The sequence below is a fragment of the Carlito syrichta genome, unplaced genomic scaffold (genome assembly GCF_000164805.1).
Source record: "Carlito syrichta isolate Samal-C Ts95f unplaced genomic scaffold, Tarsius_syrichta-2.0.1 Scaffold80553, whole genome shotgun sequence".
In the NCBI taxonomy this organism is placed as follows: Eukaryota; Metazoa; Chordata; class Mammalia; order Primates; family Tarsiidae; genus Carlito; species Carlito syrichta.
The window spans coordinates 116,777-132,507 of record NW_007024649.1 but is presented as its reverse complement, the minus strand read 5'-3'; the positions used below and the strand labels follow the sequence as shown (position 1 = coordinate 132,507).

Genomic DNA, 15,731 nt, shown 5'->3' with positions numbered 1-15,731 from the left:
AAATAATATGCATGGAAGGCCTTTATACATCCCAAACAACTAAACAAATTTTAACCTCATCATGTGTGTATAATCAAGTAAATAGTAAGTGATGTGACAGCAATGACATAAAAACTCCATAGATATCTGAATGTGCAGAAATGTTCAGAGAAGTCACCATCTAAGACCTTTGCTTGTGCTGTTTCCCTCTTTCCCTTTGTCTATCCAGTTTCAATCCATTCTTCAAGTCCCAGCTTAACCATCGCCTTCTGTGAAGCTGTCTGCCAGTCCCAGCTCTTCCCTCCATTCATCCTTTCCCAATGACGTGTCTTGAAGGCCTTTAGCATGGCATACAACTTCTCTTGTGCTATCTTTTTGATACATATTTCCCACATTGTTGCTTACTTTTAAATGTTCATCTTATCTACGCAATTGGATGATAAATTACTTATGGGCAGAAATTATATACATGCCTTTTTCTAGCCCACACAGCATCTAGAGCACTATTGTACACTTACTTGGGTACGTGATAGCAATTAATGGAGTAATTGAATACAAGAATAAATAGCAAAATGAACAATAAGTAAGGTAAACATTAAGATGTCTCTTATAGGATTGCTTAAGGAAAAAAAGGAACACATTTCAGGTTAAAAAAAATTGGCACAAAATTACAGAGACTAGAATTAATAGTGTATATGCATGTAAAGTTATGTCTGTGTGTCTAGAGTATATCTATGACACGGGGTTGATTATAAGTTTGGCTGAAAGAGAATTTTGTATTGGAAAGCAATGAGAGATAAAAGAATGGTAAGAAAAAAACCACAATAGGCCAGGCATGGTAGCTCATGCCTATAAACCCAGTACTTCGAGAGGCTGAGGTGGGAGAATTGCTTGAGCCCAGGAGTTCAAGACCAGCCTAGGCAAAAGATGTCATTTCTACAAAAAATAAAAAAAATTAGATGGACATGGCAGCATGCACATGTAGTCTCAGGGACTCAGGAGCCTGAGGCGGAAGGATTGTCTGAGCCCAGGAACTTAAAGCTGTGGTGAGCTATGATGGTGCCACTTCACTCCAGCCTGGGTGACAGAGTGAGACTCCAACTAAAAAATAACAATAATATTTTGTTCTAATATATAACAGTGAGCCACTATATTTTTTCTACATCCTAGTTAGGAATTTTAGGTTTAACCTAGAAAGGGGGTGCAATCAGCAAAATGAAGAAAAAGAACTATGGCATTTTGAAGTATTTAAGGATGACATGATATAATACCTAGGTATTTTGAAGGGTTTTTTGTTTGTTTTTACATATTCCAGGAAAAATGTGGGGGAAATAGAAAAAGCAAGAATGGTAAAATGTTGATAATTGCTAAAGCTGGTGATGGCATAGACAGGTGATAGGTCCATAGAAGTTTATTAGATTAAATATTCTATTCTTTTGTGATTAACAATTTCCACTAAAATAAGGAGGAACTAATATTGGCAAAAAGGTAAGAGTTCAGGACTTAACCTTTTGCAACTTGTAACACATGCATGTACTAGGGTGTGTACCCCCACATGATATGAAAAAGAGAACAACAGTTAGTGACTTCTGGAGGCAAGTATGACAGAAATAGGGAGTGCTGGTTGATGTACATGGTGTTATTATACAAAACAAAGAACACACTGTCAGAAAACCATGAAAAGAACCAAGTGTGTTGATCTGCAGTGAAAGCTACCAATTTAGGATGAATATATCAGCTATCCTAAAAGATCTGGAAAAAAATTTTTTTTTAAAAATTAGAACTGGTAGCCGGGCATGGTGGCTCACACCTATAATTCCAATGCTTTGGGAGGCTGAGGTAGGATGATTATTTGAGTACAAGAGTTCAAGACCAGCCTGGGCAATGAAACCTTATCTCTACTTGGAAGGCTGAGGCAGGAGGATTGCTTGAATCCAGGAGTTAGAAGCTGCGGTGAGCCATGATCGGGCCCCTACACTTCAGTCTAGGCAACACAGTGAGATCCTCACTCAAAAACAAAACAAGAATTAGAACTGGTTAAGGTGACCTCCTTAATGTCTAGTTTTGATTGAATAGTTTGTACAGGGTCAAAGAAAGAAACTGTTGATAGCATTTTCCATATGCTTATACCAGTCATAACTATAGTTCATAAATGGCCTGAAATAGTCTATGAGAACTCACAAAAGAAGACAGCATCTCTCTGAGAACTACTATTTATTTTAAAACTATGTAAGAAAATCCACCCTGGATTTTTTTGTACTTAGTTCAAAATAAAATTTCATGATTATGCTATAATTATTTTTACAGTCAACAAATCAATCTCATTACTTAAAGTTCAACCAACTTGGTTAAATTAGAAGAATCCACAATGAGCAAAGGTTTATACAGACATCAAACAAAATATAAGAAAACCACTTACCATAGGTGATCAACAAAAGGACAAAAGGAATGTTTCTAAACAGGTTCCTTATTGATTTCTTATAGGAGTACTCTTCAGGGGGACTGTCTTGAAGAGCTGCTTGAGCCTGACTTGGTGGATACTGAGGTTTCTCTTTGAATGCTGGAAATATACATGAAAAGGAATATATATATATATATATATATATATATATATATAATATATATAATGCATCGTGTTATATATTATGAGATATAATTAATTGCATATATCTTTCATAGTGAACAGACCAGATTTAGCTTAATTTTGAAAGTCTTTCACAGTGAGGTTTTTCATTTTCATTGATGTCTAAGTGAAAGATAGTTTGGCATTATCATCTCAGTCCCCTGAAACTGACTAAAACTCAGAGATCTGACGAAGTCACATAACTTAACTGCAAAATCATCAATAATATGCCATGACCTTACCCACTGGTGATTCCATTTCTACTTAAGCAAGATTACTTTTTACTACATCAAATACTCAACAATCCTTATTTTTTCCAGATTTAAAATAAATTTTTTTATTTAAAGATGTGGGGTACAATTCAGGGTTAGGTATACAAATGTTCATCACCCTTGTTGATGAGGGTGTTCCCCGCCCCCCGCTGGCAGTTTCCCACTATTGCCAATCCTGACCCCCCCAACTCTGCTGGCGGTTTTCCACTACTGCCAATTCCTTTCTTATAGTATTATGATAATTGTTCAAGGTCCGCTTATGAGTGAGAACATGTGGTACTCAGTTCTTTGTTTCTGTGATAGATCACTGAGTATTATAGACTCTAAGTCCATCCAAGTTGCTGCAAAGTTCATAATTTTGTCCTTCTTTATGGCTGCATAATATTCCATTCTTTTTTTTCCCTTAATTTTAAAGATATGGGGTATAATTCAGGATTAGGTATACAAGTGGTCATCATACAGGTAAAGTTTGGGCCTCCCTTTGGTTCTCACTTTACCTGGCTTGAGATCAGGTACCCTTATTGATGCTGTGTCTCCCCAACGCCCCTACCCCAGAATAATCCTATTTTTCAATTCAGTTCAATTTGTACTTAGAGGTAAATATCAGACATAAGCAAGCCAGTATACTACTGAACTTTCAGAGGACTGTCTTGAGTTAGTAACTATTATCCTCTAAAATTTGATATAGTTTATCATGTGATTTGATTACACCTCTGAAACTGAAAAAGTCCAGGTGGATTCATGAAAGCAGAGCTAGGTCTTTTGTGCTGACTCACTCGAGCTGCATATGGAAAGTATAGGGATAGAGTTAAAAGACATTAAAGTGTGGTATATGGTATGTGATGCAGTAAGTTTTAGCACTGTCCGTTTCTTTCTTTTTTTTATTTATTTATTTATTGTAGAGATGAGGTCTCACTAAGTTGCCCAGGTGGGTCTTGAACCCACAGGCTCAGGCAATCCACTCACCTCAGCCTCCCAAGGCATGGGATTACAGGCTGAGCCACTGAGCCCAGCTCACTGTCCGTTTCTAGTTAGAGATTTCACAGCCTTCTCAGTCAGATATCTTGAGATCACCCTTTTGCTGGGCAGGAAAGGATCTATAACTTCCCACAATAATTGACTAGTGAAATTTCTGTAGGATTAGGCTAACCCAAAGTCAAGACTAACTGATAGAAGAGCTAAACTGCCAAAATTTGTGACCACGAAATTAAAATCTAGTCTTTGAATTGACTCAAAACTGTAAACTACTGGCTCAAACTTTTTTTCTTTCTTTCTTTTTGAAATAGAGATAGAGTCTCACTGTGTTGCCTAGGCTGGTCTTGAACTATTGGCCTCAAATGATCCTTCCCATTTCAGCCTCCCAAAGTGTTGGGACTACAGGTGTGTGCCATCGCACCTGGCCATTTTTTTAAAACTACAACAGAAGGAAAATACTGTATTTCATTGAATCCAGGATACTCTGATGCTTGCACTCAGTGATTTTGCCAGTATCAACAGAAGGTTTTCATATGACCATGTAGAGGTGACCACAAGTATTAGATGCCATTGATTATGAAGATTATGAAGGGCATCTTGATTTCAGAGTTTTCATGAAAAAAAAAGCACACCTTCATATTAATGAAATAGGATAAATTCAAAGAGAAAAAAGGTAACTGGATTATGATAAAAGTGGTATTTTTTGGACAATTATGATTTCTTATTTTTCTTTCTCTCTTTCTTTTTTATGGTGGTAATTTCCTTCTTCCAACAAGAAAGTCCTACTTTGTAGTTTGTGAGTGGGCTAGATCTGATGAACCTATCAACTGGAATCATTTAAAAATTTAAAAATAATACAGATTTTGAGATTCCACCCAAGGCTCAATGGGTGAGAATTTCCTAGATGGACCGTGAGATCCTTTTAAACACAAAACTCCCCAAAAGCAAAACTCACTCCAAGCCAGCCGGGTTTAAGAATCAGTGGGAAAGAAATAATTCTTAAAATGTCCATGAAAGACTGTAATTTTCTAATTTTACTGTTTGCTGCTAAAATTTTTGAAAAATTAAAGTTCATTGCTAACCAAAATGTTCATTGTGATATTAAATAAAATTTATCAAACTAAAACATACTTCTATTTTTACAGATCTCACAACTAATTCAGAGGAGCCTTAACTCACAAATATTTGCTTTCTAATATCCTTACATTGAAGACTGGTAGACACAAAACGTTTAAGATGCTGTAATTCCTCCTCTCCCTTTCACCCTTGCACTGTGAGGATGTCTGTTGTCCTTTCCTGAAAGTCTCTTTGTATCCTAGTTAGATAAGAGATATCTCTTTTTATTAACATTGGTAATGTAGAACTTACACAGTTATAAAACAAAGTTTCAGAATGTAAAAACTATGCTTACAAAGTAGTCATGGGTATTTAATGAGTCTTAAGTCTCTTACTTAGGCTTTTACCTATTATGGTAAAATAAGTCTAAATGGCCCAAATCTGAACTCAAATGCAAAAATGAAAATAATTCTTACCCAACTTTAACTCCATTAGATTTATTTTCTGAATACAAGTGTTACCTTTTAGCAATCAAGCTTTCTTTTGGCAAAAACCAAGCTTGTATCTACCAGCTATATGCTGTAGTAAAGACTTAAGTCTACTGAAGAAAAAGAGGAACAAAAAACTATTGGTTTATGCTCTTGTTTACAATGAACTGCTACTTTCAAAGGATAAAATATGGTCTTTTCTTCTTTGAAATTGAAAAATAATAGCCTTCTATCTTCTCCTCACCAACAACTTGTGCCAATAAAATAACTGACTACTGAAGCAGTTATTCTCCATCCCTGGCATTAGGCATATAAAGTAGCCAAAGTATTCTTGAATACCGCATTCAAATTTTTCCTCCTGCGATAAAAAAAGAAGCAAGTCTATTGCTGTTTAGAACCACTTAATACTTTTAAAAATCTAATTATAACATTATTTTTAAAATTTTATTACTTGTCCCTGTGTGACTCAAGCATATATTACACCTATCACTTTATATGACAAATGTCTGCCTCCTGGCTCACTGTATGACTTTGAGAAAGTCAACTCCTATATCTCAACTTTAGCTTTCTCTAGCTGGGCATGGTGGTTCATGCCTGCAATCCTAGCACTTTGGGAGATGGAGGCAAGAGGATTGCCTGAGCCCAGGGGTTCGAGACCAGCCTGGGCAACATGGTGAGACCGCATCTCTACAACACATTTTAAAAAATTAGCTAGGTGTGGTAGCACATGCCTATAGTTCCAGCTTCTTGGAAGGCTGAAGCAAAAGGATCACCTGAACCAGCAAGTCAAGGCTGCAGTGGTTGTGAGCATGCCACTGCATTCCAGCCTGGGCAACAGAGTGAGACTCTGACTCAAAAGAACAAAAACAAGAAAAAAAACTTTAGCTTTCTCATCCATATAATGGATATAACAACAACAAGGTGTTATGAGGATTGCATGATATAATGTATGTAAGGAAATGTTGTGATTATAGAGTAGTACACAAACGATATCTTTTTTGAGAAACATTTATATCAAAAAATCAGAGACTTTGCCTCAGGAACATGAAATTTTTATCAACTAAGTAAATCGTATTTCTGTTAAAAGTTTATAACCTACACATATATTGTATATCTTGAATATAAGAATCAAAAGTAAAATTATGCATACAAATTATATACTCATGTGTTTAAGTACATTAATATTTCATATTTTTATTGTGATTACTTTTGATTTCTACCATCCCTCATTTTAGTGAATCATGAAAGGATTGTAAATGATATAATTTACTGCTCTGCTGCACAAGAACAGCTTTTAAATACAACAGCATTACCACTTATGTAACAATTTGAAATGGAACAAAAAATAAGGTTTAGTGAAAACTTAAATTTTTTTTTTTTTTTTTTGAGTCGGAGTCACTCTGTCACCCAGACTGGAGTGCAATGGCCGCTCCCAGCCACTGCAGCCTCAACCTGCTGGGCTCCAGCGATCCTTCCACCTCAGCCTTCCAAGTAGCTGGAACTATAGGCGTGCGCTACCACACCCGGCTAATTTTTGATTTATTGTAGAGATGAGGTCTCGCCAAAGTTGTCCAGGTAGTTCTCAAACCCGCAGGCTCAGGCAATCCACTCACCTCAGCCTCCCAAGGCACGGGATTACAGGCTGAGCCACAGAGCCCGGCTTAAATAAAATATTTTTATATATAGCATTTTATATAGAGAGATCATCTAGGCTTACATCTGACCTTCAGTGTCTACTGTGACCTTGGGCAAGTTAGATTTATTTAAATTCTGTGCCCGTTTTTTTCATCTATAAGATAGGAATAATCATGGTACCTTCCTCTCAGGGTTGTGAGGACTTAATGAGACATAGCATGTAGTATGCCTTAAAACATGTTCACATATCAGCCAATCAAGTGTTAGAAGCTATAACTGAGTTCTCTCAATAGGTACGGGGTATTAGTGTGAAATTCAGTGGAAGGTTTGGGTTAATTCCTGGGAACACAAGATGGATTACCCTCATATAAGTTCCATGAGGGAGATGAACAGGGTTACATTGTATTAATCTTCAAGACAGTATTTTAGGAAGATAGCTGAGTATCAGTTCAGCACACATTGCTGAAAAGCATCAGCAAAACTGAATTATTTTTATAAGCATTTGACTGGACTTTCAAAGTAATTATGGGTAGAATTTAGAGGGAAGAAGGGTTCATCTCTTAGTAATTAAGCAACTTTAGGTAAGGAAAGATTTTTTAAATAACCAAAATTTTCCTTAATAGCAAACATTTTAGGTATGTGGAAAACAAGTATATTTTCCATTTAAATGTCATAATTTTCAACTTAAGACTTATATATCACAACTGAATATTATTGTCTTTTTTTGTACTGTGCTTGTTTTAAAATTATAGGCCACCAGGCAAACTTGACAAAGAGCTCTTTTGTCCTATTCTACTTTTCCCCTTATTTTCCCCCATTTCTACTTCCACTCTCTACTCCCTAAGCCATGAGTATACAATTAAGTATATATAAGTAGCTCTCTTAATTTTTCAAACAAAAAGTGCTTGATATGTCAGTGGTCACACTTACTATTATCATTCTTTGTCCCCTCCTTCAACAAATAAAAATCTTATATTTATAGCCATTTAAATGTATATACATTGTATGTGTAATTTCATATCTATACATATATGTAATTTAATACTTTCTCACTTCTTCCAAAGAGACAAGCACTTGAAGATAACTTTTAAAAAAGGAAAACCAGAATTTATGTAAAGAAACATAAAGTTTAGAAAGAGAATTTTAAACTTTAAAAATTCCTACTGCTAATGGAAGATCCACTCATACAAAATATATATAAACTGCATTTCCCATTTCATTTATCAAATCAAATGATACCAGAAAGGCAGATTTGAGAGTTTAGGTGTGTTTTTTTAAACAATATAAAATGATTTTAAAACTTTATTAAACTGCTAAAACACTACAGGTATGATTTGTCCTTTTTTAGTAGTCTGAACATCACAAAAATGCCACTCTGTGACTAACTAAAACAAAAACCAACCATAAGTAGATGAGACATGTCTGAATACTTCATACACTACCAAGAGAACATTTTGTTCATCATTATTAAGGGAAATTAAGTATGTGGGCTGAGCTTCCTATACCTGGATCCTGCAGTTCATCTACCAAGGCAGTCTCTAATGAAACATTCTAGAGTCTTCAGCATAAATTCCTTTGAAAACTGAAGATTTCATATCTGGAGATCATAAAATGTGAATTTTTCATTACTATTATAGCCATGGTAAAAACTAATATATAAATTTAAAACACCCCAACTATAATGCAGTTCATACATTTCAGTGATTTTCAAAAAGTTCTTTCAACTTTATAGTGCCTTTCCTCTTCTAATCAATTTAAGCTCTATTGAGTGCCTAACGGGCAATATTATAGTTATGTTAGCAACTGTATTACTTAAATAAACTTTGCCTATCCTTTTCCCTGAAGTCAAAACTGTTTCCCATTAAAAATAAACTTTGAAAGGCAGACCTTCCCAAAGCTTCTTCCAAACTGATGATGGCTGCTTGCAGCTGATTTTGACTGACTGCTTCAAGAGACAGACCCCGACGAGAGGACTCAGTGATGAATGGTAGCAGCCGTGCTCTGCTGGAGTTGGCCTAACAAGCAGATAGTTGCCACAGTTTGGAATTCTGCTGAACAGCTTGCTGCTGCCCAGGTCCATTCACTGGTCAACACTTTAAGATCCAATAATTGCTAGATTGGCAATCCTTGGGAAAATTTATCATTATAAGGAAGGCCATAGCCTATCTGTGCCATTTCAAAGCATAACAAGAACTCATTCCTGATCAAGTAGGCATTAAGATGCAGACCATGTAGACGAATATGGGAAAGCAGGTAATATGTTTGAAACCAGCAGTTATCAAGAAGAAAAGTTAATAGAAAGATAAATGAAATGAATTAGTCTTCAAACCCTTTATAATATTCAAATAGATGTAGTGGACCACAACATATCCCTAAAGTTGCAGCAATCATTACCTGAGCAATATAGTGCATGACGAGAATGAAACAAGCAAATAGCATTTGAGATATTACCAATAACATTCTTCAGGGACAGTTATTTTACAATTTCTGTCATGCATCTATTTAAGCTTAAGGGGAAATAATTCACTTACCAATTGCTGTTAAGATAAATAAAAGTGTAGCAATAGCTGATGTTCCATAAAACATGGTACTTATATTACAAGCCAGGAGATTTGTGTCATTCTGAGTGTTGGGCACTAAAACTGGTGGTAGCAAAAAGCCAACTGCAGTTCCAAGCTGTAAAATAAGCAGTTCTGTTAACGACTATTCTTATTAGAAAAAAAACATTGGCAATTAATAGAACATAAAGAGGATGGCTAGTTTTTTTAAAGGTGCTTTGTAAACTAAAATACTATGTTCTAATATTTTTGTTACTATTGCACTGTTAAAGAGAAATTGCTGACCAATACCTTTCCTATTCAAAAAACATTTACTGAGTTCTTACTATCTGAATGATGCTGCTATAAAGCATCATTTTGCTATAAAGCAAAAAACATGTAAATCATATTATTTGATAAGGGTGTAGTATTCACAATATATATAGAACTCTTAAAACTAGACAACAAAAAGATAAACATCTCAATTAAAAAACGGGCAAAGGACTTGAATAGACATTTCCCAAAGATATACAAATGTCCAACAAGCATATAAAAAATGCTCAATATCTTTAGTCATTAGGAAATGCAAATTAAAATTATAATGAGATGTCACTTCACATCTAGTAGGATGGTAGTAATAATAATTTAAAAAGCAGTGGAAAATAACAAGTGTTGGCAAGGATGTAGAGAAATCAGAATCTTGTACACTGCTGGTGGGATTATACAAGCCATTATGCAGCCACTGTGCACAACAGTTTAGCAGTTTCTTAAAAATTTCAACACAGAATTAACATGTGACTTAGCAATTCCACTCCTAGTTATATATCCCAAAAACTGAAAGCAAGTATTCAAACAAATAATTATATATGAATATTCTCAGGAGCCCTATTTACAATATCCAAAAGGTGGAAATAACCCAAATGCCTAACTGATACACAGATAAAATATGGTATATTCATACAATGAAATTTTATTCAGCTATGAAAAGAAATTAAGTACTAATATAGTGCTACAACTTGGACGATGTTTGAAAACATCCTAAGTGAAAAAAAGCCAGATTCAAAAGGTCACATATTGTATGATTCCATTTATATGAAATTCCTAGTTTGTAAATCCATAGTAAGAGAAGGCAGATAGTAATTGCCATGGGCTAGAGGAGGGGGGAACGAGGAGTGACATGACTATTAAGTGGATATGGGGTGTTCTTTGGGAGTGGATGAAAATGTTTTGGAGCTAGAAAGAGGTGATGATTACACAACATTGTTAAAATGTACTAAATGCCACTGAATTGTACACATTAAAATGGTTATTTTATGTGAATTTCACTTAAGAAAAATATGGTTGAATATGATAATCACAACAAGAGAAATAAAATAAAAAATATTAGGAGGTTCCATGGAGAAAGATATGATTTTTGGAGGGATGGGGTAAGGAGGAAGGGCCCAAGAAAGGTTTTAAGGAGACTGAGGCAAAGAGAATAATATTTATCAAATATTTCATTTGATCCCTTACAAAATAGCTGGATGAAGAGAATTAAACAAGTAATTTACAAGAGAGTGTGGTAATTTAGAACTGTGATAGAGATGCAGAGGGTGCCAAGACTGGGGAGATCATGTAATTTATCATCCATAACAGAACACTGTTCAGAGTGAAAGGGACTCCATTAGCAATTATGCCAGACAACAGGTGGACACCTGGACTATCCCAAGCAAACTGGGACATATGATCACGTCAACTAAGAGAGTACTTTAGAGGAGTACCAAGTATAGACGGGGTTCAGGAAAAGTTCCTGGAGGAGCAAAGATCTGAATAACAAATTGGAGTTACCCAAGTGAAGGGAAAGTGTTCCAAGTCAGAGGACATTATATACAAAGCCAGGAGGCAGACACCGTGACCTTGTGAGGAACTGTAAGCATGCAGTTTGACACAGGGCAGAGAAAGAATATGTGTGGGAATGCAGGTTGTGGAGAGAGATGAAGTGGAAGGATTGGCAGGAGGCAGATCTGAAGAGTCTCGTCTATTACATTAGAGTGTTTGAATTTTATCTTAAGGAAAACAGGAAGCCACTGCAGGGGGTAAGGAAGTGCCCAGAACAGGTGCGCACATCCTGTAAAGACCATACAGGATGAATGTGGAAAACAGAGGGAAGAGAGCAAGGGCTGCAGATGGGGAGATAGTTATCAATTCTAGATGAGAGCTGTGGGTGGCCCAAGCTAAGATAGTGGCAGTAGAGGTAAAGGGGAGATAGGAGAAAGCAAATTTTGAGTGATGTGTCCCTAAGAGATACTAAAAGAGAAATGTTCAGCTAGCCAGTATCATATTTTTATGGAGTGCCTACAATGTGCCAGGTACTGAAATGAATGCTGGTGATTCAATTGTGTACATTCAGACCATATGCCTATTTTCATGAAACTTACATTCTAATGGAGGGATGAGAGATAAAAATAGATAACAACATAAAAACATATAAATATGTAAATAATAAATACCAGAGTGATAAGTGCTATAAGAATTAAAGCATAAAAATGCAATGAGAGTGACTCTAAATGGGATCAAGAAATAATACTGAATATTTTTAATGATTTTAAATTGAGAGATGTGACAATAAAAATATAATCAAGTTATCCTAGGAGGAAGAACATTCCAGGCAGAAAGAATGCTTCTGCAAATGTCCTTAGCAAGTAAAACTTAATGTTGTTTAAGGAACCAAAGACAGCATATTAGTAAAGCTTTGTAACTCAGAGTCACGAATTTACATTTTACTTTAAGTATTATGGGAAATCACTGGTCAAGTTCAAAGCAGGGCAATGACAAGCTTTCTATAATGTTAGGCATATACTGGCCAATACAGTTAATTTTTTTATAGGTAATTTTCAAAGCAAGATGACAAGGTGGTTACTCTTTTTGGTTTTTAAAGTCCTGTCCTTTTAAAAAATCAAAAACTCTTTTCAATCCCAAACTGCTTCATATCTTTTTTTGGGGGGGGTGGAGTCTCACTGTCGCCCAGACTGGAGTGCAGTGGCTGCTCCCGGCCACCGCAGCCTCGACCTGCTGGGCTCCAGTGATCTTTTGCCTCAGCATTTCAAGTAACTGGAACTACAGGCACGTGCTACCACGCCTGGCTAATTTTTTTTTTTTGATTTATTGTAGAGATGAGGTCTCGCCAAATTGTCCAGGCGGGTCTCGAACCCGCGGGCTCAGGAAACCCACTCACCTCAGCCTCCCAAAGTGCAGGATTACAGGCTGAGCCACCCAGCCCGGCTTGCTTCCTAGCTTATGATTCTCTTCAGTTAAAGACCTGGCAGTGGCCGGGCTTGGTAGCTTAGCCTGTTATCCCAGTACTTTGGGAGGCCAAGGAGAGTGGATTAGCATGAGCCTGTGGGTTTGAGACCAGCCTGGGCAACTTGGCGAGATCTCGTTTCTACAATAAAATTTTTAAAAAATTAGCCGGGCATGGTAGCACGCACCCGTAGTTCCAGCTACTTGGAAAGCTAACTGAGGTGGAAGGATTGCCGGAGCCCAGCAGGTTGATGCTGGGTTGGCCGTGAGTGTTCACTGCACTGCAGCCTGATCGGTGGAGTGAGACTCCAACTCAAAAAAAAAAAAAGACCTGTAGCACAGATTGGTAGCTAAAAGCTAGGATTCAGGAACCAAACAAACTTAAGTATGAATGTCACCCCCAAATAGCTGTGTGACCTTTGGAAAATAACTTCATCCCTTCAAGTCTATTTCTTTATATATAAAATGGGAAGGCTAATAGTTGCTATATAATATTAAATTGAATGACACAATTCATGTAAAGCACTTAGCATGTTGCCAGTCTCTTAGTGAGTGCTCAGTAATGTTGAATATTATAATGAATGGTCACTTCATAACTTAGGCTGAAAATGTATAATTAGGAGTCATGAGCAACTGTACAGCTACTGGAGCCAAGAAAGGGATAACACCTAAGGAGAATGTGGGATGAAGGCCCAGAGGTATGCTGTATGAGTAAATGTTTCCATGTATTACTGATAAAATAGCTAATGCACAGAAATGGAGTTGATTAATATTTTTGTCATGCTCAATATAATTTTGAATATAGTTTTGCAAATGTGAAATGCTTTAAGAAAGTAGCTTCTATCCAAAAAATGCAGATGCCACCATCTAAAGTATCAGTCATAAATTATTTTGGATACACAACAACTATAGTTCTGACTACCCAATCTTCCATGTTTTTAGATAAAGGAAATTAATATAGAGCAGTAAGCATATAGAGTTAGTCTTTTTATGTATTTTAAATAAATCTTGAGAGGCTGGGTATGGTGGCTTACCCCTGTAATCCCAGCACTTTGGGAGGCTGAGGCAGGAGGATCGCTTGAGCCCAGGAGTTCAAGACCAGCTGGGCAACACAGCGAGACCAAATCTCTGTTTAAAAAAATTTTAAAGAATAAATAAATTAAATCTTACTGCAATCTTGAGTGTTAGACAAAGTAAAAAAGTAACATTCTTTTGTTACATAGCTACATGTAGCAACATACACACACACAGAGAGAGAGAGAGAGAGAGAGAGAGAGAGAGAGAGAGAGATATGAAGTTTTTGGTGTACAGATTTTTAACCTGATTCCCCTCAAGCTGAATGAACTTATATATAATTTACATAAAGTGTTTTAGAATCCCATATGCAGAATTTAAATTACAATAAAAGATTCAGGCTGCAATTTAAAAAACACATGCACACAAAATATTCTACCTAGAAACACTACTTGAATGCTAATGGAATTTGAACCTATGGTGTTAGGGAAGACTAGGGGATTTCTTAATGGATACTTGGCAAATTAAGCTACCCTGTTACAAAGGATTCCATGATCTGCGATTTGTTTTGTATTGCCTTATAGTTAAAAATTGGTAATTGGCCTCAGTAAGTCTAATCACCACATTTACTTAGCCGTCATTTTAAAGTAACCCTCAAGTACTAGGCATTGTGCTGACTGCTAATAAATAAAATAACAAAGGAGCTGCTCGCTGACTGCTAATATATAAAATAACAAAGACCTGCCCACAATGACGTCTCAAAATGGAAACAATTTTTCCAGAATCCAACACCTTCCTTTCACAAAGAATACACAAAGAATGGCAAAAATAAAACCTACCCAAGTCTTGTTCATTATTGCACTGGCACGTTTTCTAAGATGATAGGCATATACAGGCCAATACAGTTAATTATTTTATAGGTAATTTTCAAGCAAAATGACAAAGTGGTCACTTTGATTTCTGAAGTCCTGTCCTTTCAAGAAATTAACAACTCGTTTCAATCCAAGACGTCTTCCTATCTCATGACTACTCATCTCCTCTCCTCCATTTATAGACAAATGTCTCCTGAGGGTTCATCCACACGGTTCACCTATACAGGCCACAGCTCTCAGGGTCTATGACTTTTCTGGTCCTTTAAGGTTCCGACTCTCACCCATCGCTTACCTGATTGCCCAGCACGGCAGTGGCACAAGCGGTGGACACCTCTTTGGGCCCAAACCACACTGAGGCGATGTGAGAGGGCAAGCCCAGAATGAACACCTGGGCCACGGAGCACAGGCACTGGCCCAGCATGGTGACCCAGAAGAGGTGCTGCTGCACACTGCCGCACTTGACCCAGGCGCCCAGGGCGTTGAGGCCGGAGCCCAGGAGCGCGGTGAGCCGCAGGCCTCTGGTGTCCAGCAGCCAGGTGGCCGGGAAGATGAGGGGCACGTAGGCCAGCATGTACACCATGGACAGCCAGTCGATGTGCAGCAACGAGACGCCGTAGAAGCCCTCGAACACGTTGCTGATGATGCTGTACTGGATCCACTGGAAGGCGTTCACCAGCGAGTACAGGCTGAAGATCAGGAGCACCACGAAGCGCCGCGGGGAGAGTGCCGTCCGGGGCAGCGGGGTGCCCTCGGCTCCCGGGGTCTCCTCTCCGGCGCCCGCAGGCAGCAGCCGGGCCTGGGTCTCCTCTTCCGGGGCCGGCGGAGTCTGCGGTCCGCCCAGGGCTCCCGAGGCGGCGGCGGGGCTGTCCCGGGGGACCCCGTTCAAGGGCAGGCCGCCCGCTTTGGGCCCGTTCTGCGGCTCCACGCCCTCCTTGCAGACAAGAGCGCCCCTCGGGACCGGGAGGTATCCTTTCGCGAGTGGATGCCCGGGCGCCACCGCC

General features: G+C 37.7%; 1 protein-coding gene across 1 annotated transcript in view; it reads right to left on the bottom strand.

Annotated features, from left to right (window-relative positions):
• FLVCR1 (feline leukemia virus subgroup C cellular receptor 1) overlaps positions 1–15,731 on the bottom strand; it is a 36,166-nt gene that overhangs the window by 19,621 nt on the left and 814 nt on the right. Inside the window, exons 3-5 of the mRNA XM_008055129.2 lie at positions 15,023–15,731; positions 9,560–9,704; positions 2,399–2,539 (exon numbers count right to left, since the gene is read on the bottom strand). Of these exons, the coding sequence (XP_008053320.2) occupies positions 2,399–2,539; positions 9,560–9,704; positions 15,023–15,731 (995 nt within the window). The remainder of the gene's footprint in view (positions 1–2,398; positions 2,540–9,559; positions 9,705–15,022) is intronic.